At 34.9% G+C, this 23,358-nt stretch overlaps 1 protein-coding gene across 3 annotated transcripts in view; it reads left to right on the top strand.

The window, feature by feature from the left end:
- Positions 1-21,493, top strand: part of CCDC138 (coiled-coil domain containing 138) — a 42,607-nt gene extending 21,114 nt beyond the window's left edge. For 2 of the 3 annotated variants that reach the window (XM_042806254.1, XM_042806252.1), the window contains exons 13-15: positions 3,552-3,728; positions 19,393-19,531; positions 20,658-21,493. In XM_042806254.1, coding sequence (XP_042662188.1) covers positions 3,552-3,728; positions 19,393-19,531; positions 20,658-20,829 — 488 coding nt within the window. In that variant the 3' untranslated portion in view covers positions 20,830-21,493. The remainder of the gene's footprint in view (positions 1-3,551; positions 3,729-19,392; positions 19,532-20,657) is intronic. The other variant, XM_042806255.1, reaches the window with a different exon arrangement.
- The last annotated feature ends 1,865 nt before the right edge of the window (positions 21,494-23,358 follow it).

Here is a 23,358-nt window from a genome sequence, read left to right as displayed (position 1 = left end):
TTGTGTGGTGGATTATAATTGTTAGATTGAACTGTGACGCAATGTAAGTCCTGAAATTGCTTTCCCTTGGTCTGAGTTTAATATACAGTTCATACTCCAGCCCTTACCTGCCTGCTGCTCCCCTCTTCTCCTACTAGGCCTGGCACTGCAAATGGCTACCCATAAAACATTATCAACATCAAAAACTGCAACTCTATGAAATTGTCAGTTCTTTATATGATTGTCCATTTGGATTCCACTGTTAGACTCATTTACAAAAGCACCATGTTCTGTTTAAGTAAAAATGTTTTAGACTTCAAACCCACCTGTCTAGCATGAAAAGTGGCCTTTCTACCCAAAATCTTCCAAAATTCCTGTGTTGATGTATTATGGTAATGTACTTGGTTAACAAGGCAAAAGCAAACAAGGTCTTATCAGGAGATAAACAACTCTGAAAATAGTGACTTCTGCTTCAGATCATGACGGGTTACTTCACTTGTGCAGTTTTCAAGATGCTGTGGCAAATCTCCTCAGTGGGGCCTTCTTTGGAAACATATGATCTGAAAAGACAAAAACATTTTGTTTGATGACAAAATTGAACTGTTTCTTGTGAGCTCTGAGGGTCGAGCACACTATAAGAAGAGGCACAAACTCAGATTTTTAATGCTTTCCTTCCTTATCCTTCCGATACAGAGATTGGTGTACACTTTTCCGTCAGAACCCAGAGAAGAAAAACCTTCAATTGATCTGATATATAGAGATTTTTTAAAATTAACTTACAGATTAACTTTGGTAATTTATATAAAATCTTACCTATTTCTAATTTATATATGACTTCTTTGAAAACTTCAACAGTAGTATGTAATCTGAATTATGCTCGAAGGTTCTTAATTCATAAATCTGCAGATTTGATGAGTAATCCAAAAGAATGTTTTATTTTGACTTTTATTATTAGCATTCTCTTTTGTCTTGTTTTAATTCAGTAATGGCTTCAACGATTTCTATGAAGCAATTTTGTTCACCTATGCAAAAAAAGTCAGTCAGCATAAAAGCAGCAGAGTTGATAGGTCCCCTCTGACTTCTAAATGCAATATAATTGCCACATATTATCCAGTTGAGCTTCTGACTATATAAAGACTAGATTTCTTTGGAAAATAATGTATGGAAACTACTATTTCTTTGAAAAAAAAAAAAAATCAAATATCCTCTTAAACTATAGCCCAGACAGTCTTAAATGCCTGTTAGGGGCTTATTGTATCTGAAACAGCTCATGCTTCTGCATTTGTTAACCAAAAAGAATGAGGAGAGATACGTAGGGGGGTATCACAGGGTGAGTGACTCTCACTGTGAGTTTTTTCCTATTTTCACTTTGTTCCCAGGATCCTCCCACCTTTCACACTAGCAAATATGTATAATAGTAGTATACAGTAGAATTCTCTACTTAAAATCTATATAATTTTGTGTTGGCAAAGAAATAGAGAAAGTTGGGTCATCCCTGCCTCATGGGAGAGGGAGAAGGTGAAGGTAATGGTTTCAAAGTAGACACTACAAGTCAACAAGAATCAGGTTGTGTCTGGACAGGATGAGAAAAAACTGTAAAATATTTCTCAAAGAATACAGTAACTTTTCTCTCAGCTGATTTGTTAACTGCTGCCTTCAGTTACGAAGCCTTTTCTCTCTTCAAGGGAAATAGAGAACAAGGGGTGTTGCAGATCCTTTTTATGGAAATCAGGCAGAAAAAACTAATTATATACCATTAAGAGCAGGTATAAGAAGTGATTACTGACTACCCGCAGCAACTCAGAAGTGCTGTAGTTCTACATAATTGAGATTTTCTGGAAGAATAAGTTTTACAAGGATAGCATAAGAATTAATGTATCTATAACCCTTTTCCAACTCTTTGTGATAGTAACCATTTATTTTTCCCTTGTCAAAGGCATTTTAAAAGCACAGATCATTTTGATAGCAAATAATTGTTCAGTGGGGTTATGACTGAGCAATCTAACCTAACGTCAGAGATGGTCCTGCTTTGAGCAGGAGGGTTGGACTAGATTCCAACCGAAGTTATCCCATGATTCTATTTTTTCTATCGTTTGTTCTCAGAAAGGTTTGTTTTTTAAAATGCATTTGCTAGTAACACATCTCCTCTGCTGGTAACTCAGGGAGATGGAGACAGGTTACAGAGATGTTAATTTTCAAGGTAATCCTGAAAAAACATGCCAGAATGTCAGAATCAGATGCCTACTTTGGCATTTTTTTCAGTCTCTTGAAATATCTTATGAATTTTGGGCCACTTCTTAGCAGAAATCCACATCACAAAAGTGCTGCAATCTCTGGCACCCTCCCTGACACTAAACAGGGATGCCAAAGATTGTAAATCCATAGATAATGAACAGTGTTCTTGTTCACGGAAGTCATCCTTCTGGACTAGATGGTTAAGCAGATTAGTATGTCTTTATGCTTAGCTGACCTGTGTAGTATTTGTATTGTGAGTATTACAGTAAACACAGGGTTTAAACATGGTGGAAGACTAGCCTGACATCATTAATGAACAAATTTCAACTGTTGAATGGAACAATTTCAGCGAAGATATTTTGGTGAAGCATGATAATTACTCTTAAACTGAGACTCACATGTTTAGAAATGTTTGATAAAAACAATGCAAAACAAATTATAATTCATAAAATAATTATTGCAGGGACTTGTCCTAAGCAGATGAACGCTCTTGATTAGATTGAATCAGTTTAGCTTTTCATAGTTGCTTTTTCCTGCTGGCTTCTATAACATGTAAAATATGATCTCTTGTTAAACATATGTCGAATATCACTGTGTATGAATTTTGATCACTCTGACCACATGGCACTAATGACCTAGTGATAAAGTAGCACATTTGGTTTGAACGTATATCCCATTTCCTTCAAAATGTCAGTATCCAGCAGATGGCACCATAGTTAAATTTTTGCTATGGGATAAATTGTTTCCTTGTACTTAATTTTCTGCCCTCCAGATGATCAATGCTATTCCAGGATACTGAGAAAGATTTGACATCAAGAAGTTAAGAAATTTAGGTTGGTTCACTCAACCTACATTCTTCATATAATTTAGTACACAGTGAATGAGTATACACAATGTATGCACTGAAACTTAAACTACAGCTTTTTATAGAAAGGAATGGGTGTAGTTGCTCTCATGAAAGTAATTGCTCGTATTCAGACAGATCAGCCCTCGACTCCTTTAATAGAGGTTTTCCAGATGTTGAAACCAACCTTGTCTCAAACTATGCAAGCTTGTAATTTCTTTCCTTTTAAGCCAAATATTAGAAAAGCTTTATATTTGAAAGTATATTTTTCTTCAACATATGAGTTGTAATTAGTCTTTTTCTCCACTCACAACAAATCAAGGAATAAAAACAGGCAGAGGATGTCTTTAAATAAAAATAAAATGTAATATTTTCAGCCATCTAACTTTTAAGTATATATCTGCAACAGTAACTCTCAGTATAGTCGCTAACATATTGCTTAATGGAACTATGATTATGAAAGTTTTGTTGCTTGTATTCTGATATCTTTCAGTGGATTACCTGGCTCAGGCATTTGATTCCCTTCACATAGACTTGAAGACAGATGAAGGGAAGGCCTTATTTTTGGAATACCAATGCATGCCTGTCATATTAAGTCACTTAAAAGTATCCAGCAGAGGTCTGCTTTCCAGTGCTCTTGATGGATTACTTCAGATGACCATGGGATCTGGTAAATATGCATAATTAAAAAAAAATATATCTAAAATCGTGATGAAAAAAGGTGAGGTAAGCATAAATACAGTATAAATATAGCATGATTCTTCTGTGTAAATAATCTAATCTAGTATTGTCATTCATTTGTATCATGTAAATTCATTAGAGATATAAAATGTATTTCTGAATTGTCTGAGTCTTTGAGTTGTATTGGCTTTTCTTCTCCCTCTCAGCACCTATGCTTTCTGAGTTGTCCTGGTTGCTTTCTTTTTAATGTCTGTGAATTTTTTTGTTGCTGTTTCTGGTTTTGCTTTTCACTTTATTTCACTCTTGTATCTTGCTGATGTTTTTCTTTGAAGTCAGGCTGAGCCAGGGAAGCCATATCATGAAAACCTCCCAGCAGGTGGAGATAAAAAATAGGCTTTATTTAAATTATTTTTCTAGCTTTAATGAACAACTCATCCCCAATAATTTTTCAGTTTCTAATAATTGGATATGGCATTTTTAGAAGAGCTGGTCATGTTTTGCTGAATTTTACTGTGCTGTGGCCCTCTAAGAGGGTTAATAACCTCATTTGTCACAGCACTTTTGCAAGTGATACAGGCTAAGAATCAGTTGATAACCAGCTGGATGAACATGAAGGTAGTGAGGCATTCCAGTGCCATGTTGAATAAACTTTGTGACTGTTTTTTTTTTTAAATATAAAAATCACTTACTGCCTTTTAGAACAGAAAAGGGGACGGGGCTAGTGCTCTTCTGAAATGTGTATTGTTATTTTGGAAGTATTTTGTTACCATGAATTGTAATGGTAAAAATAGAATGCATGTTTGACTTGGCATGGAAGAGCATTGAGTTAAAAGCCATTTTGTTGCGACATAAGTGGCAGAAATATTTAACTGAAGTTTTATTCTTTCTTGCAGATTCTTTTTCTGACCATGTAGTTAGTGTTGTCTTACACTAAAGTATTCTTCCTAATAGTCATAACTATGATGGGTAAAGTGATTGGGAAAGAGAGAGTTCTACACACAAAACTAACCTAAGCAATGTGTATGGTGTCTTCTATTACTTTGGGTAATGACACTAACAGTACATTTTCTGTTACCTAGCAGTAGTCATTCTGACAAACTGGATGCCTGCAGTTTGAGAAATAATGGAGATATATTGTGAGAGACTCACATTTTGCCTTGTTGCTTCTCAGAAAAGATGTATATATGTGAAATCAGGGAAAGAGGAGTGATGTTTAATTGAATTGACATTTGATTGAGGATTTATTTCTTGGCAACTGGATATAAAGGCTTATGCAGACCCTTTCTCTTTGGTAGAATAAAGTGCCAATACACAATTATAGGCATGTTCTGCTTTTTTCCAATACATAGTGTTTTGCAAGAAATTGTTAACAATAAGAAGTAGTATTGTTGATGGGAAATCATATTTTCATTCCTTTGTAAGTTTCCTATTAAAAAGTCATTAAAAACCTAGAAGGCAGCAGTGAATATTCAGAGGGCTCTCTGTGTTAGATTGAAACAGGAATTTATGCTCCATTTTAAAGCTGTATTGGTGTGCAGGCGTAAATATGAAGTCATAGGTAGCTAGCCATATACTAAAATGTGAAGTCATGTTACCCGAAAAGACAATATCTGACCAACAGGAGGCAAAGTATAGACTTTTTTTTTTTTTTTTTTTCTGTAAGATATGCAATCCTAAGCATTCTTTCAACTTGCTGCAATAATTTTCTGGCTCTGTAGGAGTATTCCAATTTTTTTTTCAAAAGTGTTACCTTTAGAGCTGAAGTGATTAGAAATTAAGTTGGAAAAAAAGCCAATTTTTTTTTTCCTGGATATTCTTTTCTATAACTTGAATTCCCTAGGTTTTAATTTCTTTGTGAAGTATTTTTACAGATTCAAATTTCAATTGTCCAGACTGCAAGATGTGAATGAGATGTGAAATAACTACGATGTTGCACTACTCCTCCTTGTAACTGCATGTGTCTTTTGTTTTAGTAAGCAATGAATGCTAATCGTTCAGTAAAGTTCAGGCCTGTCTGAGGTCCTTGCGTAGGTTCTCTTCCCTGTAAGAAATTATCTTCCTCATGTTCCAGAAATGAAACCTAGAGTTCCCTCATATATTAAGGAAAATTACTTAAGCTGCATATGAAGAAAGTACCTACTACTTTGAGACAGATATTTCTGTTGATAGAAATTATAACAAAAGAGTCTGCAGTACTGCTTAAGCTCATTGACTGATTTGGTTTTGGTATCCACATTTTCAGATTTTACATCAGTATTATTGCTTTTGGCTTCATAGTATATCTGGTAGAATGGGTCCAGGATCCAAGTTTCCATTGCATTGGTATCATCTGCTTTCTATCTGTGTACAAGTCCTTAATGGCAAAATAAAATTAATAGTCTCACTGCTGTGTATCTTACTGGCACACAGCATTTCATGCACTCCCTCCCCATTTCTGTTCAGGTGTTTCAGATCAAGGATGTGGGAGAGTCCTGACACCACCATTTCAATGGGAAATGGTGGAGGACTGAAAGTTAACATTCCTCAGTACTTTTTTTTTCTGTCTACCTATGACCTCATTAGTACATGTTTGTCAGCCCTGGCCTGCTCAGGATATGCATTCATGTGCAATATCTTCTGCTGTTCTGATTGTTGCCTTCTGTTAGATCTTTTTTTCACAAAAAAAGAAGGATCAGCAGGCAGAGGTGAGGAATAATTAATTCTAGAGTGATTTATTTGTCTGAGAAAACTTGCTAGATCATAAAGTTGTCCAGAGGATGTCTTCAGGGCATTTCAAAACCTGAAAAAAAATGCATGAAGTTGAGATTCATCAGTTGCTCATGGAAACTGTGGCCAGAAAGCCAAATAGTGTGTTAAATGTTACGTACTCCTTTTTTTTTGCCTGGTAGGCTGGGATTAACATTTAACAAGGAATTTTGTGGTAATAGAACTACAGCATCTTTTTTTGGCACTTTAGAGATGCCATGATTCTTTCTAGGGCTTGTTTTGTGCTAGTCAATGTCTCACAGCTACTATTTGGGAAAGATTAAAGCAACAAGGATCACTTAAAATAAGCCTAGTTAAAAAAAAAAAAAAAAAAAGAGAAAAAAAAGAAAAAGGACAGTAAACCAGGGTTTGTTTGGTAAGATCTGCTTCTCTGTCATTCTCTAAATGTGTGTTGACACTCACCATTTGCTTCCGTCAAGGTAAGGCTAACTTTAATAAAGCAGGTTGTCTGTTTATAAAAAGACTCACAGAGCAGTGGGAAGAAGAAAAATCTATATGGTGAGAGGCAGCTGATAGCCAAAACTTCTGTGTATCATGCCGCCTTGAATGCAGTGTGCCTGCACATGTTTTTGGATGTTTGAGCACATCCATGCCCTTAAGACTGTGGCTGATGAAGATAGCTATCAGGGTTGGAGTTCAAGCTATAAAAAATACTTCAAGGATCAGTACCCCTTCAGTTCAAAGGCTAATGAAACTCTTTACTCACTGAGCGTTTGGAGCTCCTCAGTGTTTTTAGTGAGCTTATACATTCCGGTCTGAAGGAAGAAGCAGGTGGTGTTTTTTTGCACTGCACAACTCGGTTGTGTGAAGTAGAAAGGAAGAAGCATAGGTTCCTACACCAAATAACCCCTACGTAGCTTCTAGTGGCAGACTTCCTTCCAGGAAACCGCACCTGGAATCCCCAGCTCTAACGAGAACAAGAAAGTGCGAGCGGTGAATATTACAGATACTTCCAGCAAATCTGTACTCTTACATTACCTTTCCCATCCATGCCTTCATGACAGGGTACTGCTGAAGCAACATCTGAGTGTTCACTTAGATGACAGAAGAGTGGAAAACGTAACCTTAGTAATCAGGGATTAGGCATTTCATTTCCACTCCAAAGACAAAAGTGGAGTATCATCTTATTTTGACCCCCTCTGTGTCAAGAGGTTTATCCATTTGTATTTTTAGTGGTAAAACCATTTGTCATCATTTCCTCATTAGAGCCACAAGATGAGCTATCAGCTTTCAGTGTGCTCCTTTTGGTTCATTTCTTGTAATTACTTCAGATTCCAGGTTGGAACGTTTTCAGTGACTACTAGGATTAGGGTTTGCTCTTTAATCTTTTTGATTCCAGGTTAGTGAGAGTTTACCGTATTCCAAATGAATGATGCCAGTCTAGTAGATGTCATAAACCAGCTGCAAGCTCATTTGAAACTATAAATAAAAACATGCCTGAGGTCCACAGCTTCATGAAAAATTAGTCTGAGTTGACATGTATTCTGTACCAGTGTACCTGTCCAGCTGGGTCACAGAAACATGGTGATCTTAACACCACAGGAATTCTGTGAAGGAATGCTTAAGACTTTTGGTACCCTTGGGAAGCTTATTTGTGTATGTTTCTTGAAACTTCGTTGCATCATCGTAGCATCCAAAGCTCCAGAGCCCACATTATAGCATACAATACAGTCACATTGTTTCTTGGATGAATTCAAGTTATGTGTATTTATCAAATTGGAATCTCAAATCGCATACATGTCACCAAACTACACAATGTTTTAGATATCAGAACTTGGATAGTATTATAGCTGCACTGGCTTTTTCTACACATCAGTGAATTTTCATGCCATTGTATAATTCTGAAGTATAGTGCCAGCCAAAAATAATCTCACTATTTAGTCCCAATCATTAGCGTTTTTGGAACTGTAACAGTATGTTACATATATATATATATATATATGCTCATCTTGTTTGCCTCGCCTGTTTTACAAAAATGTTAAAGCCTAAGGAGGAGGGTAAAATATTATACTGATTACTGTTCTCTTAATATACAAAAACATTCATAGTTGGAACAAAGTCTGACTTCTAAATGTCAGGGGTGAAAAAAAATGAGGTTAGTTTCAGCCAGCTCCTTAGGGCGTAAGTGAGAGAAACTGCTAGAGATGTTATTCAGTAATTTCAGGGAGTTTGCTTTGTGTCAGAAGACCTTCAGTTTCAGCTTATTTTCATGCTGTAATAATCTTCTCCCCCTGCCCATCCTTCAGTATTTCTGTGTATTCTGTTCATTACTTTTACTGTTATTTGAGGAAAGAAACTTTGCAGTCAAATCCTTATTTAACCATTTGCTTTCTATTAGTAAGTACTTGCTTCATTTAACCTACACTAGAAACTTCATAAGTAGCTGAAATTAAGTTGTAGGTAATTATTAGGATAAACAATATAGTTTTAAGTAATTTATGTTTTATTTCATGTTGTTTGCATGCACGAGTGATTCTTTACCTTCAGATGAGCTCAGGAGCCTAAGTTGAAGTCTAGTTGGTTGAGTCAGCTACTGTCAGTGGAAGTGCTTCTAAATTCCACAGTTGGGAGAGTTAGCAGCTTGTTATGAACCTGACACTAGAAAATCAACTCAGCAAAGACATTTTCTCTTACTATGTTCTGCTAATATTTTTGTCTAAAAATGTTTGTAATGGTGCATCAATTAGTATATTTCAACCTGTTTGGTCTTCTATTTGAAATGTACTTTCTAATAGCTGATACGTGTGAACACAACACCAAAGCAGTGGTTTAGCCGTATTTTCACTGTAGCTATCTCATCAGTGCTGGTTTTGTTTCATGGTCAGATGGGGGATGATTGCCAGTTCAGGTTTATCCTTTTCAGTCTCTCATTTGACTCTTCATACCCATTACCAGGATTTCAGTCCATGTTCATTTCCTGGAGGATGCCCATCTTTCCTTTGCTGCAAAGATTGACTGATAAAAGCAGAATCAAGGGAGCAAGTCCTGCAGTCTTTTTTCAGTGGTGATGGTATCTCGCTTGAATCTGGGGCTTCAGATGGGTGCCATAAAATTCAGCTTGATCCTTCTTCTGTGAAACTAATGAGCGGCCTATAAATACCTCTTTCTCACTTCCCATTTTGTAAAAAGGGGAAGAGATATATTCCTGCTCATTTGACAGGAAAGAAGGATTTCAGTACCGAGGATTTTGAAGGTTTTCTTACTTCAGTTAAGGCAAGCAGGCTACCAAGCCATGATGTTTGGTTTTTAGTCCCATCTCTAGGCTATGAACCTGTCTGAAGATCGAAGTAAGAACAAAACCTTCTCCGATAGCATTATCACAGAAAGTAGATGTAGTTTCTTGTTAAGCTATGACTGTGCCCAGTGATGTATTTCCACAAATGCAGTGGTCTGACTGCCTTTGTAATTTTGGGAGCAAGATGTATTAACTGCTAAATACTGATAAGTTTCAGTTTAGTGAAATGACTCATAGTGTACTGCTTAACAAAGCTCTTACCATTTCCCATCAAAATTACTATTAAATGTTTAATAATTAAAGTAATAGTTACTTTTAATCATCCAGGTTCTTCTAGTATGACACCAGTGGCTTCCAGGGCGTCTTCCTGCTCCAAAGTTCTCTCCTAAGACTACAAAATTTATTTTCTCAGCAGATCTTGTTTCTAGGACAGTAGTTGCAACACACTGTTCAAGAGAATTCCTGGATGCCAGACATGAAACATTATCTGGAAACAATCTAGTAACAAGTAGCATGACCTCAGCAAGAAAATTTGTTCTCTGGGTGTTGAAGAACATCACATCATTAGTATTAAATCACCCTGTAGTTGAATACTTGTCATATACAATCTTGTTGAATACTGTTGTTCCTGTCTTCTCGCTTCTCACGCAGCTTACTGTGGTTTTGTTTTTTTTTTTTTTTTTTTCCTGTGAATCAGTTAAAAAGGTTCCAAAGGATATAGTGAGTTTATAGTCACCTATCAAAATACCATTGTTGAACTGTAGTCTGATTCATTATTTCAGATGTCTGCCTCAGTTTCACCCTTTGCACTTTTAAACAAAGACAGCATATGTCTTAAATTCCTCCTGCAGTGATAGCTGACTTCTGTCACACAGATCAGTAGGTTCCCCCTTCCCAACCTTATGTTCATTTAAGGAAATCAAAACTTACCTGCTCATTAGACATTACAGAGCACTGGCTTTTGCATTAAATAAAGCTGATGTATACTTTGTCTTCAACCTTACTTCTCTTTTACAGAGAGAACATTTTGCATTAATGTGTGCTTATTCACAAATTGAGATGACTGTGTATTGAAAAAAAAAATCTCTACATGACTCTCTCATGCTTACTGTAAGTTAAGGCACATTCTGTTAGGGCTTAAGTAAGATTTCTTAACCATATTAACATCACTTAAGACTTTCAGTAACTGCAAAAGTGAGCTGTATTTGCACGTTCACTGTACCTTACCTTTGATTTTTTTGGTAAGAAAATACTATGGTCATGGATAACCAAGTCTCGTGTCCAAATTTACTCATCTTATAGGGAAGTTAATCAAGCCAGTGGAGATAAAAAGATTGCCTCCATGGAAGGAAGTTGTGATTATTTACTTGTAAACTGAATCTTTTTATGTGGACCTGCCTATATGGATGTTCCCTCTCTTCCTTCAAGTTGGAATGCTTCCATAACTAATGCTAGGTATTCCACAATTCACACTGTTCTACAGGTACTTCTAAAAAGTCGATGGTCATAATCTGTCGAGGAAACCCAAACCCGCTTCTTTATTTTTTAATTGAGTCTTAGCATTTGGAGACTTTAAAGACTACAGGCAGTGAAGGTATGGAGTAAAAAATGTCTGTATGCTTAAACAGATTAAAAATGAATTGTGTTTTTTCAGCATGTTACCTTTACTGGTCACTTTGCAGGATTTAAACTTTTCAAATGAGCTTATTCTGCAGTACCGAAAGGGTAAAAATGTCAAGTCTGTGAATACCGTATTAAGGTAGGATTCCCTCTCACCTGTGTGAAAGGCAGATGTGAAATTAACCTGAGGAACTGTGTTTGAAGCTATAGCAAAAGGGATGATTTACAGCTTATGTGGGATAAACATTGAAATACAAACCATTTAAAAGGAAATCCTTCCTCTGTTATCCTGTCTTACCTTTGTAATTTTTTTATTCGTTCTTCTGAAAACTGTGAAGAATTATGTTGGATTAATAGATGTTTTAGTTTAATATTTTAACCACAGATAAATACCTCTAACTCTGTTAAATGCAGCCTGTGATAATGTTCGGACCAACCTGTATGCTTGCTGAAAGCAAGCAAGTACACTAAAGGTTTGAACGCATTTTTGTTAATTAATCGCAAGCTTAGTTTGTATACTTTGATTTTGATGAAATACATGTTTAGAGGTTTTAAAAATGCATGCAGTAAATGAAATAATGTAATTTGATTTCTACTGAAATAATACTAGCCTTCTCTCTAATAAGAAAAAAATGTTCTTGTCATTATTTTCTTCTCGTTATAATAACAGTTGTGTAGTGCTTAGCCATTCTGAATTTTGGACCCCTGTCTCATCCATTCCAAACTAAGAAATAAAAGGGACCATTAAATATAAACTTATGTAGAGCCAAGTAGCCACTTTGTAAGTAAAACTTTGCTGTTCATTCAGGGTAATACTGTACTTTGTAAGCAGCATACTGTTTTGAAGGTAGATGGGAATGCTAACTTTTTAAAAGTATTTGATGTAAAAAGGAGTTGTTTATATCTGTACTTGGATATACACATCCCTTTTCAAGTCAATTTACTTTATGAAATCTTTAGAACAGTAAAGTTTATTCAAGTAGAATCTTGTTTGCTCTTATTTACTAAACTTGCAGTTTTTATAATCGGCTTACAGTTTTATAGCTTTCTGTAAAATGGTTTAATTTAAAGTGATTAAAGTATGATTTAATTAGAAAAAAATGATTTTTAATACTTTTTTTGTTTGGTATTAGACTAATAGAACTACTGTACCTATTAGCTGACTTTTCTCTGTAACTTTCAAGGTTAATTTAGAGCAATATCATAATTGAAATCATTTCATAAAGAAAGGCTTTTTTTGGAATTAGTACAATTTGTGCAGTTTGAGTAACATCTATGCATTGTCAGAGTTCAGCCTTTATTTATCTGCTTACTTGCAATCTGATTCAGAATTTCACATCATGCCAGGTTACTTTTATTTATGTAAATGCTTCTTTATTTGAGTTTGTCATTGTGTTTGAAATACTGTGCTTAGTTCTGATCTGATTATTACAGGAGTGGAGATATGGGAGCAGGGGGAACAAGCAGGCGAGCTCTGACAGAAAAAATGTTGGAACAAAGCTCCTTCAGGTGTCTTTCGTAAGAGAGAGTAGCAATTCTGGTAGTTCATTAGGCTTTTTCTGGTTTCTTCAACAAATTAACCCATAATAGTGCATAGCTTTAATTTATAATGCTATCTAGGTTATTTGTAAAATGATGGTTTTTGCTCTCTCAGGCCTCATTAGAATCAGTCTTTAATGGTTAGACCACATTGGTTGCTCATAGACATACTGAGTTCAATCAGCACACTAAAAGTTTTCATCTAATCAGTGAGTTTCCAGGAAAAAATGTTTGTTGTTTCTTAGTGTATTGTCTTTATGCTTCTGCTACTCTAGCAAGTAAGATAGTTCTTTTTTTTCATGTATTTTATACCTGTTGCCTTCTAAATGGGCAGTTCCAGCATGGAATTTCATTAGACTACTCCTGTTTTCGTGCCACAGTCATTAATTAATACACTAAGCACAATTCCCCAAAATTAGTATTAAAAACTAAAGTTCACTTTTCAAGGCAAAATGTTTTGCTTTGCTTTTACCCAATTCCTTAAACTACGCACCTTCCAATCCTTCTGCTAACCCCCATCTTCTCCGATATGATATCACATGTGTTGCTTTCTCAAATGGTATTGGAAGTCTACCTGAGTTGTAACAGCTGAAGCGTTTATTTACCAAAAGTATCTGACTCCTCTGACACAGCATGCCTTTAGTTCCTATACACATACTTATAGATAAACCTATAGTACAGTTAATTTCATTTTTTACTTGTCTCCTTTAGTTCCTGAAAATATCTTGAGAGTCTTACTGAAGGGCACATGTGTTCAGATTTCCTGTTTTTTTGGTCCAAATCCAACATATTGCATTGTCTGTTCTCTCTTCACAAAGTGCCTCTTTTTGTCTTGTTAGCAACAATTGTTTAACTCTTCTTGTCATAAAATTGAGGCAACGTTTCTTTCAGAATGCTGAAGTCTCTTCTGATATCCCTGACTAAAGGATTCTTTTGAAATTACAAGTTTGGAGGACTTCTTTTTTGTCCCTTTTATCATGATGGAGCTCTCCTGAAAAACAGCGTAATAGCCAAAGTGTGCACCCAAAAGACTAAACTACCATTAGCTTCTATCCCATCTTTCTTGTGCTGACTACAGATGACCTCACTACCTCTCTTTTTTCCTATTTTGACTTAAATGGCTGGGAGAACTTTTTTTTTCCTTAACAAGGTGTGACTTACCTTGACTTTTCATGATATCCTTTTTATTATAAAAATAGTTTCTGACCTTCAAGGCATAGTTTTCTTTTCTCATCGTTTTTGTTTTCCTTGTAGGGTTCTTTTCATTCCAAGCATCTCTTGTGCCATAAGTATTCCTGCTGAATTTTTAACCTCTTCTGTTACAATCTGTTTTTCGTGGGTGTAACCTCCAGTTGCCATTTGAGAATGACATTGGTCTCCCATACGTCCTCTCTCATGTCTGCATGAATGTCCTGTACATCCTAGGAAACTGAAGAGCAACTGAGATCATACTGATGTCAAACACATATTGGGTGGCCAGCTGAAATTGCCACTTGGGCTCTCTGAACTCAGGATCACCCATGTAGGTATCTACACTTGAGGTGCCCTATGCTGACTGGAATCTTGCCTATCTTCACTGAGTGTTAACCACTGGCACTTAACAGTCCTGGCTGTTGATTACAGGAGAAAAAGTGAAATTCAGCAGATGGTTCGAATCTTACAGGTGACTGTATTATAGACAACTGGTTATTAGCAACATGTAAGTGCTATTATTGCTTCCTTTTAAGTGTTTCTGCTGTGGTACATAGTTAACTTTCGTGTTAGTTAACTTTTCCACACTAGTAGACACTGCTGCATCACTTGACTTGCATTGCTGTTGTGTTCTCCATTCTCTTGGCAGATCCTCATACAATTAGAAATGTGGCAAAACCATTATCATTAATTTTTTTAAAACATGAACTTAAAGGTGGCATTCCTGACAGTCTTCATTTTCTGAGTTGGCATAGCTTTAGGTATAAACCAGAATTTTCCGGATAACTATAGCTGGTGAGATTTTATGCTGTGACTGATTACTTTGAGGGTAAATTTCAGATGAATTCTGTCAACAGTGATAGATTGCTCATTGTTCATTGCAGTCTACCAATCAAGTTAAGCTAATGCAACTACAACATGCTGCAGTTTTTTAAGGATACCAGTGGAGGCTTTTGCACATTATTTTAAATTGTGCCAAAGTCCTGTCAGGATGGATTCCAATTTAGTTTCTCTAAAATAGTTAATAAACACAAAATCTGTGCAGATCTAAACCACTAAAATATTTTAAAATGTGAAGCTTATATTCTTATAGTTCATTAGCTAGATATGCATTTAAATTATATGCTCGTTTTGTATTTTTTCTGATTACTTAGAATATAGTCTGCAAAAGCTTATCTGAAGTGAATATATAAGCAGTGTATATAAAGTCCACTTAAACATGTGCCTTCATCAGCTTGCTTTCACGTAATTGAACTTTGCAAATGTTTATAAATTATTTCCATTTTACCTCTTCTGTTCTGTAGTAAAAATCATTCTGTGTTAAAAGTAATGCATATCTTTTACATTGGTATGTAAACTTCACAGTCAAAACATTATTACAGCATATATATATATATATCTGTACTTGTATATAGATAGGTAGATAGATAGATAGATAGATAGATAGATAGATAGATAGATAGATAGATAGATAGATAGATAGATAGATAGATAGATAGATAGATATACATACACACACACACTTTTTTAATGACACATTTTTAAGGAAACACTAAGAGCAAGGCAGCAAAGAAATACCCAGGTCAGCTCAATATGGTATTTGTTTACCCCTGCAGAAAAGGAATGTAAAGCATTCTATGGCTTTTTAAGGGTATTTATAGGAGTAAATTGTAGGACTACCTTCCTCATGCCAGCAGTCTTATTACCTTCAGATCTCTCATGAATCAGACTTCAGCTGAGTCAGAAGTCATATTAAGTGAGAGGTTTCTAAAGCTCTTTGTTGTTTTAACAGGCAACAGAAAGAAGAAAAACCTTTCTTCTCAGTTTACTTCTTGAATGTCAGTGTTCTCGTGCATATATTTACACTATTCTTACCTTTCTGATAAACATCTTTAGTAAGTAAGAAGTGCTGTTTCAAGGTTTTTTTGTTAAAACAGACTTCTTCAGTGGTGCCGTGCAGATTGATAGGACCATTTCTGTTTCTTTGGAATAGGCAATCATTTGTAGGAACTCTAGCAAATTGTAGATTTTCTATAAAGTTTAGTTCTGTAGAATTTCTATAAAGTTATGATAACACAATTTGTAGTCCTATATCTTTCTTACTTTAGAAAAGATTATCGCATGTTGCTATCTATATAGAAATTTTTACTTCAGACACTCTTTAAGTGATAGAAGTATTTTGATACAAAGTATTCTTAAGATGGTAGGGTTGCATTCACTGGGCTTTGCTTATTTGCTGTTTCTATTTGTGGCTTTGTTGCCTCACCTCGTGGATTTTAGCAAGTTACACTCTCTAGGGCATGATACTGTCATACTAGAAGTGAATTCTAGGTTAATTATTTTTCCAGATTTAAGTCACTGCTGTATGCACTTAATAACTTCAAAGTTCTGTCATAGAGAGCAGTGGCTCAAGAAAGAACGCTGAATCTTGACTGTATGTCAGTCATGCATTACTAAATTTAGCACACGCTGTGAACCCATCTAAGGATTTTCTGCTTGCTGTAATTGACAGATAGCCCTGAGTTTTTGATGTCACAGTTTCTGAAAAATAGTACCTTCTGCAGTGAAAGTAGAAACATTTTAAAGGAAGTATTAAAAGTGGCATGCCCTGAGTAACTATATCCTGGGGACTGTGTTTGTACACGCCAAGGGCAGAATGCAGTCAATAGTGACTTCTCTTGTTGAATTCCTGATAAATTTGTCCAATTCTGTTACCTATTGAGTTGTACGTTAGACTAATCCCCCATTCCCAACTTAAATTTTCTGTGGAGAATATATTCCTCTCATCTTTTTTTTTTATTTTTTTGTGAAATCAGCATTCTGCTGTTCCCTTGTGATATTTGATAAAGAGGCATTTTCAGGTCAATTCAAACATATCTGGCAAATGGTTTCTTTATGTATATATATATACATATATATAAAATAAATATGTATTTACGCACACATATAAAATGTATTTCTTCAGCATGAACCTTATTTTTCATCTTAAGGAGGCTGTGCCCTTTTCTTTGTTCCTTTTAGGAATTATGTAACTTCCAATCTTCAGTTAATTTGCTTTTAATGTATTGTGGTATCCGTAGGTTTCTAGAAATGCAGTCGTAGTTCATTATTCCAGTATCCATGATGTTCCTCTTGTCTTAGAAACTGTCAGTGCTGCTTAATACATCACTTCAGCCATAGCATTCTATCCTTCATTGAAGACCATAAGCTGAAATAAGAAGAGAAATAGTATCTGACACAGAATAAATATATATATGTACTTATCATTTTTTCAGTATCTTTTCTACCAATTGCTAATTACATTCCTATTTTAGTTTCATTCTTGTTTTATATTTATTACTGTTGCAATTTTGAGACAGCAAATTGTAACTGGAAACAGTCCTAAAAGTGAGAGGACAGCGTGCATAAAACCATAGGTATATTGAACGTGGTAGAAATAATGCAAGAAACATGGAAATAGAAGTAAGCAGAAAAATAAATCAATTTATAACAATTTATTGCCTTAATAGTGAATAATTATAGTTTTGTGTTGCTTTGGGTAAAGAACAGAGGATGCTTCAGCTCCATAAACGACAAAACATTTGCCTACCTTTGCCAGACTTCATAGAACATCAGTTGTCATCTTGCTTTTTATTGCTGCAAGGTTGGCCCCTGACTACCAAAGTCTATTATCCTGCCTTTGTACAGTTTCCATCCACACATTCCATTACCTATTCTGTGGATCCTGCCTGTTGAATCCAGCATTTTAAGTCAATTCTGACAAAAGCACCTCCACTGAAGAGAGGGAATGTAGCCATAGCTTCTCTGATCAGTGCTAGAGGCATTTGCTGTTTCTCTGTCTCTTCATCTGGTGGTGTAAACCAGAAAAAGCCCACAAATCTTGACTTCACTGTATAGTATAACACACAATAAGATGTATTCAGCATTGGGGGGGGCGGCACTGGGGCATTTGTTGGTGTAGCCTAATGGCATGCTATTGTTTTGCAAAGAAGACAGGTTTTGAAAGATCTTCCTAACAGGATGGGCTAGTAATTACTGGGTCCTTGTTGAATATTCAGTGTAAAAGTCCAAGCTCTGAGAAAATTAGTTGTTTAGGCTCTCAGGCTGACTTTAATTGCCAGGTTGAAATTTTTTTAGAAGCCCTATTCCAAACAGTTTTCTGTAGCATTCTTCTGATTTTGTATCAGTAAGCTTCCTGAAATAAATTAAAACCTTGAATTCACTCCAAGGCTACTTGTTATATTTAATAACTTGTATGTCCTTAGACAAGGAAAAGGAAATTTTGACGAAAAGATACATCCAGTCCTCTTTGTACTCATAAAAGCATCTTGATATCCTGTTCATAAATTACAGTATTCAGCATACGTGCAAAGATTTTTTTTTAATGTTTGTGTTTATTGATTTATGCTGTAATTTGCATGTTGCAGTTTCTTATTAAGTAAAGCACATTAAATATTTTTATCATTATGTAAACATTAAAGTATTTACTCACATCTGTATTCTTCCAATGCAAATGCCTGATGCTATATGAAAAACTATTAATTTTAACTAAAAAAAAAAAAAATCAATTGTTACTTATTTTCTTTATGATTTTGTATAAATTAATCTGTAATGTCAGAACCAGGAATGGGATATCAAAGGAACAGATTTAACCTTATTCTGAAATGATTATATTTTGGGGAACAGGGTAGGGGGAAATATTACACAATGTGACTTAAACTCATCCACTATTTTGAGGGAGTTTTGTTGGTATTTAAGTGTTCTTATCCAGCTCTTACCTCTCAATTATTATTTTGCCTGTCTTGAAACAGAGTACAGTGACAGTATTTTGATAATGGAAGGTTGTCAGGTATCACATTAGCTTCTACATGTACTGTCCCTGTCCATGTGATTTGCAGCAACTTAAAATATTTCCTTGTGAGGCTTTTTGCATGGCTTACTGTTCCCCTCACATGAGCAGAAGGAAAGAACCATTATAAATGAGCATTGACTAAACATGTTCAAGATAAGAATTTTCATTTGTGTTTAAAAGTATTCGGTTTCCTGTTTCCCTTTGTTCTCAAGGGAATAGGCCGTGTTTTAATACAAGGGTCAGTAATGTCAGAACTGTTAGGAACTTGCATTTTTTCAGTTCCTAGATTTACCTGAGCTTTGCATAACATGCTCAGCATAAACTGAGTTATTTCATTGTTCTAATAGTTGCACATGAGGCATTTAAAGCCCTCTAAAGGTATCAATAGCTGGTTTACTTTTCCCTGCATCTAGCTCTGTGATACAGTTTTTTAATTATTTCCTTTTACAGGTTCCTTACAGCCTTTCCTGGAAGCCTGCAGTAACGAATCCTTCTTCCGTACTTGCTCTGTATTGCTTCGAAGTTCTAAGCTAGATATTCAGATTCTGGAAAAGCTCTGTGTTATACTGCAAAAACTCTCCAGAATAAAGTAATCCTTTATTATCACTATTCTATTAATTGTTATTAGATCAGCAAACTTACAGACCTTTATCTTTCTCCTTTTTCAAAAATTCATCTCTGTTTTGCTGTTTATTTGCTCCACCATAGACAATGCTGGGCTTTCTCTGTTAGCAGTTAAATTTAAACTGTTTGTGTCACAGATGTGTAAGACAAGACTCGCAATCAGTGTATAAGTCTAGTTTAATTTACAGAGTACAAACTAAAAAAACTCACCAAGCTAGCCTAAAGAGGAAATAATATTCCTTCTGTATGCAGATGACAAGAATGCTAAGAAGAGAAACCTTTTATTTCCCCCGACCTTCAGTTTTACTTGGGTACTTGCTAGTATTCTTTGAAAATTCAGCTTCATCTGTGACTTGCATTCAAGTTTCACCAGTTTCCATTTCCTTCAAAACCAAAATGTAAAGTCTTGAGCCACATAAACCCTTTTGGGAATGTTAATCTTTTTCAAATGTGTTCCCCGTTGCTCACTGGTTATTAGTTTATTGCAACAAAGGTCTTTTATCGTATCAGTAGTAATGTGCTGCTGAGCTCCATTGGTGCATTACTTAATGGGATTGTTTAATTTATAAAATCAGGTATCTAAACTGAGACATTTTTTACATTAGGCTTAAAGCTGTTGACAGAACTGAGGCTTTCATTTGACTTTATTAGGAACAAAATTGAAACCTAGGAAAAAAAAATATTTTACTGTAAAATAATATAAATCACAGTTTACATTGGAAATATACTAAAAGTAAAATTTGCTCAGAAGCCCTAGTTATTTAAAATTTATTTATTGCTTCTGGAATCTTATTTCACATGAGTGAAACCCAGTTACAGCCTTTTGTTGAGCTTTCATTATACTGCATGTAAATGCCACTTGCTCAAGTGAAATGAGAATTTTTGGTGATTTTTGCCAAGATTTTTCTCACCATGCATTGCTAACCTTCTGCTTAGAGACGTCATATACAACATAGATGAATTATATGAAACTCCCAATATAATGCATATTTTTCTTCATTAAAAAAAATAATTTTCTGTAGAGTCTTTAGTGTTCAGACGAAACCTCTCAATTTTCAACTAATAATTACTTTATGTAAAATCTTTTGCAGAAGCAATAGGAAGATGTTTGAATTGTTTACTCTTCACCAAATGATCCAGGAACTTCATAGGACTACAAATCCAGATCATGCTTTCCTCTGTATAAACCTCAATTCAATTCTGTTGAATTTGGGATTGTCAAGGAGTAACTCTCTTACCTCCAGTCTTAGCACAAGTCACTAGTACTATCTTTCAATCTGATTATTGTTCTGTATAATTTATAGCAGCTGCCTATGTTACTTGACAATTTGGATATATTTTTTTACTGTTTTATATAAATAAATTAAGCAGAACCTCATTACTGTTTAAATTACTCTGTATCGTGTGGAATCTCACTGATATTTCCCTCATTCTTAAAAAAGAAAATGAAAAATTGCATAATATGCTAAATGGCTTTCTTCAATACTTTTTAAAGAAGTGAAATAGTGCTGCTGTTCTGAATGACTCATGCAGTCTAAGGAATTGGATCCCTTGAGTAAGCAGATCAGAAATACCAACCTTTCCTTGCAGGTATGAATCTTAGTTACCTCTGACTCTTCAGAGAGTTTTATAAATTCATTTCTATATTTTATGATTGATAAGGAACAGACAGGTATCTTATCAAATTATCTTTTGAGATAGTTACAGTTATAATGATTCAAACTAGATTTTGATTTAACATAACTAGATGTGTTGAATGAGAAATTGTGTTGTTTTGATTTCAGAATGTCTTGATGCTTGTTTGATCGTTTCCTGTATTTATGTAACATTTAGTATTTTATCCTGCTTTGTATGAATTTCTAGGGTAACTTTGGGTTGTACTATCTCTGCAAATGTAAATAAAAACATTTCTTAAAATGCCTGGCAATAGTAATCCCTAATGTAAAATTATTGTATTTTATTGCTTCTGCTACATTTTGTGTTAATTTGCAATACAATCCTCATAGTACCCACATTTATTTTCTGCGTGTGATGAATATATTTTTTCTCTGCCACAGTTCCATGTTCAGAAGTTCTTACCCATAGGAAATAGGATACTTTTTAAAAATTCAACTTGGTCTTCTATTTCTAATTTCTGATTTGTACTGTAATTATTGGAACTCTTTAATTGTAAAATTGAAACTGCAGTTAAAATTGAAAGACCTGCTGTATGTTAGTCTTTGACTAACACTGGCAGTCAGTATAAAACTTCAGAGAAGCTTACTTCTCATCTTTATACTTTTGTTTTGTTTTGTTTTGTTTTCCTTTGTATTTTTTTACCAGAAGTCTTTGAACTGAGTCTTTGAAGTTGAATTCTAACTGCAAATATTTTTCTATTAATCTGACTTGCATTTCTGACAACCTTTCCTATGAAAGCAGTCTACAGCAGATTTGGCACCAACTGTGTCCAGAAGAGAGAGCAAGCAGTGTGTACTCTTTGGGCGGGAAACCAATTCTAGGTAATTTTTAAATAACACTAATCTTAGCTAAAAGGTTTTGCTGACAATGGATTATGTTTTGGAATATGTATTTCTTCATCAGCAGTTTCAGTTTTCTGTCAGATTTACCAGCAGTGCAAAAACTTGCATATAGCTTTCACTGGAGACAAAATCCTCTTGTTTAGGAAGTGTGTTCCCAGTCTTCATGTACTTCTCCATCTGTTGGTCATTAAAAATACTAGAAAATTAATAACCAAAAAAGCTACATAAAGTTGTTAGGTTTCCTATATCCACAGGAATGTTGATTTTGCTCTTGGCTTTCAGCCTTCATCACTGTTTGTTAATCTACTCATCTTCCTTGTGGTACCAATTTAACACAATGTGTTCATCTAATAAAGGCAAAAGTAGAAGGAGGCGCCTATAGTATGCTGCAGCTTTTACTGTTGGTCCCTTGTGTTCTGTATGCAGTAGTGTTTACAGTCTGAAAAGATGAATCACTGCTAATTTGAAGTTTTTATGATCTAGAACATTTCTGTTAAAATGAAAAATAAAAGTTTTCTGAATCTGTTAAATATTAATGCAATTAAATTGATTGTTGACCTAAGGATGAGGCTGATGATTTTGATCTTAAGTAAATCTTAACTGAGCCGTGAAGAAAAATACAAGTTCTTGATTTCACGTTCATATTACAGTAAACATAAAAAGTATCAAAAATAAGTGAATTGTGCAAATGAATATGAAGTGTCTTGTGAAGAATAGATACTTCCATAAATAAGGAAACTATAGGAAAGTTCCAAAATGTGCATGTGATTTTTGACTCAGGGTAATAATTCTTGGGTAAAAAATGAAAGTAACAAATATGCTCTAGTAGAGTCATATGGAGGCTAGACTTGCGATGGTAGAAGTGAATTTTTTTGAAGCCAGTTGTTGACAGACAGCTTATAGTTCCTTAGCACATTGTCATAAAACTTCTCAATGAATATTTTTAAAGAATGTAAACCATGCTGTGATTTTCCAAAATTTATTACTAATCAGTCCTGTTAATGCAGAAATATTTATGAAGGCTCCTAATATCTGGAAAGGTAAAACAATGATGAATTTGTAATTGGTTCTATTTGCCAACATATTTTCTGTTTCTGTTGGATTGTATCTTTAAATGTGCATGAGACATGGCCTATAAATAAAAGTGAAAAGATTGTCTTACAACAACATGATTTCAGGATCGGAGACTTCAAGAAGAGTAAAATGTCAGTCTACCAGACGTGGAACTAAAATGAATGGAAATAATAAACAGAAATGGAGATTTTAGACCTAT

Source organism: Tyto alba, unplaced genomic scaffold (assembly GCF_018691265.1).
Source record: "Tyto alba isolate M040663 unplaced genomic scaffold, T.alba_DEE_v4.0 Super-Scaffold_45, whole genome shotgun sequence".
Lineage (NCBI taxonomy): Eukaryota > Metazoa > Chordata > Aves > Strigiformes > Tytonidae > Tyto > Tyto alba.
This window is presented reverse-complemented; position numbering and strand designations above follow the sequence as displayed.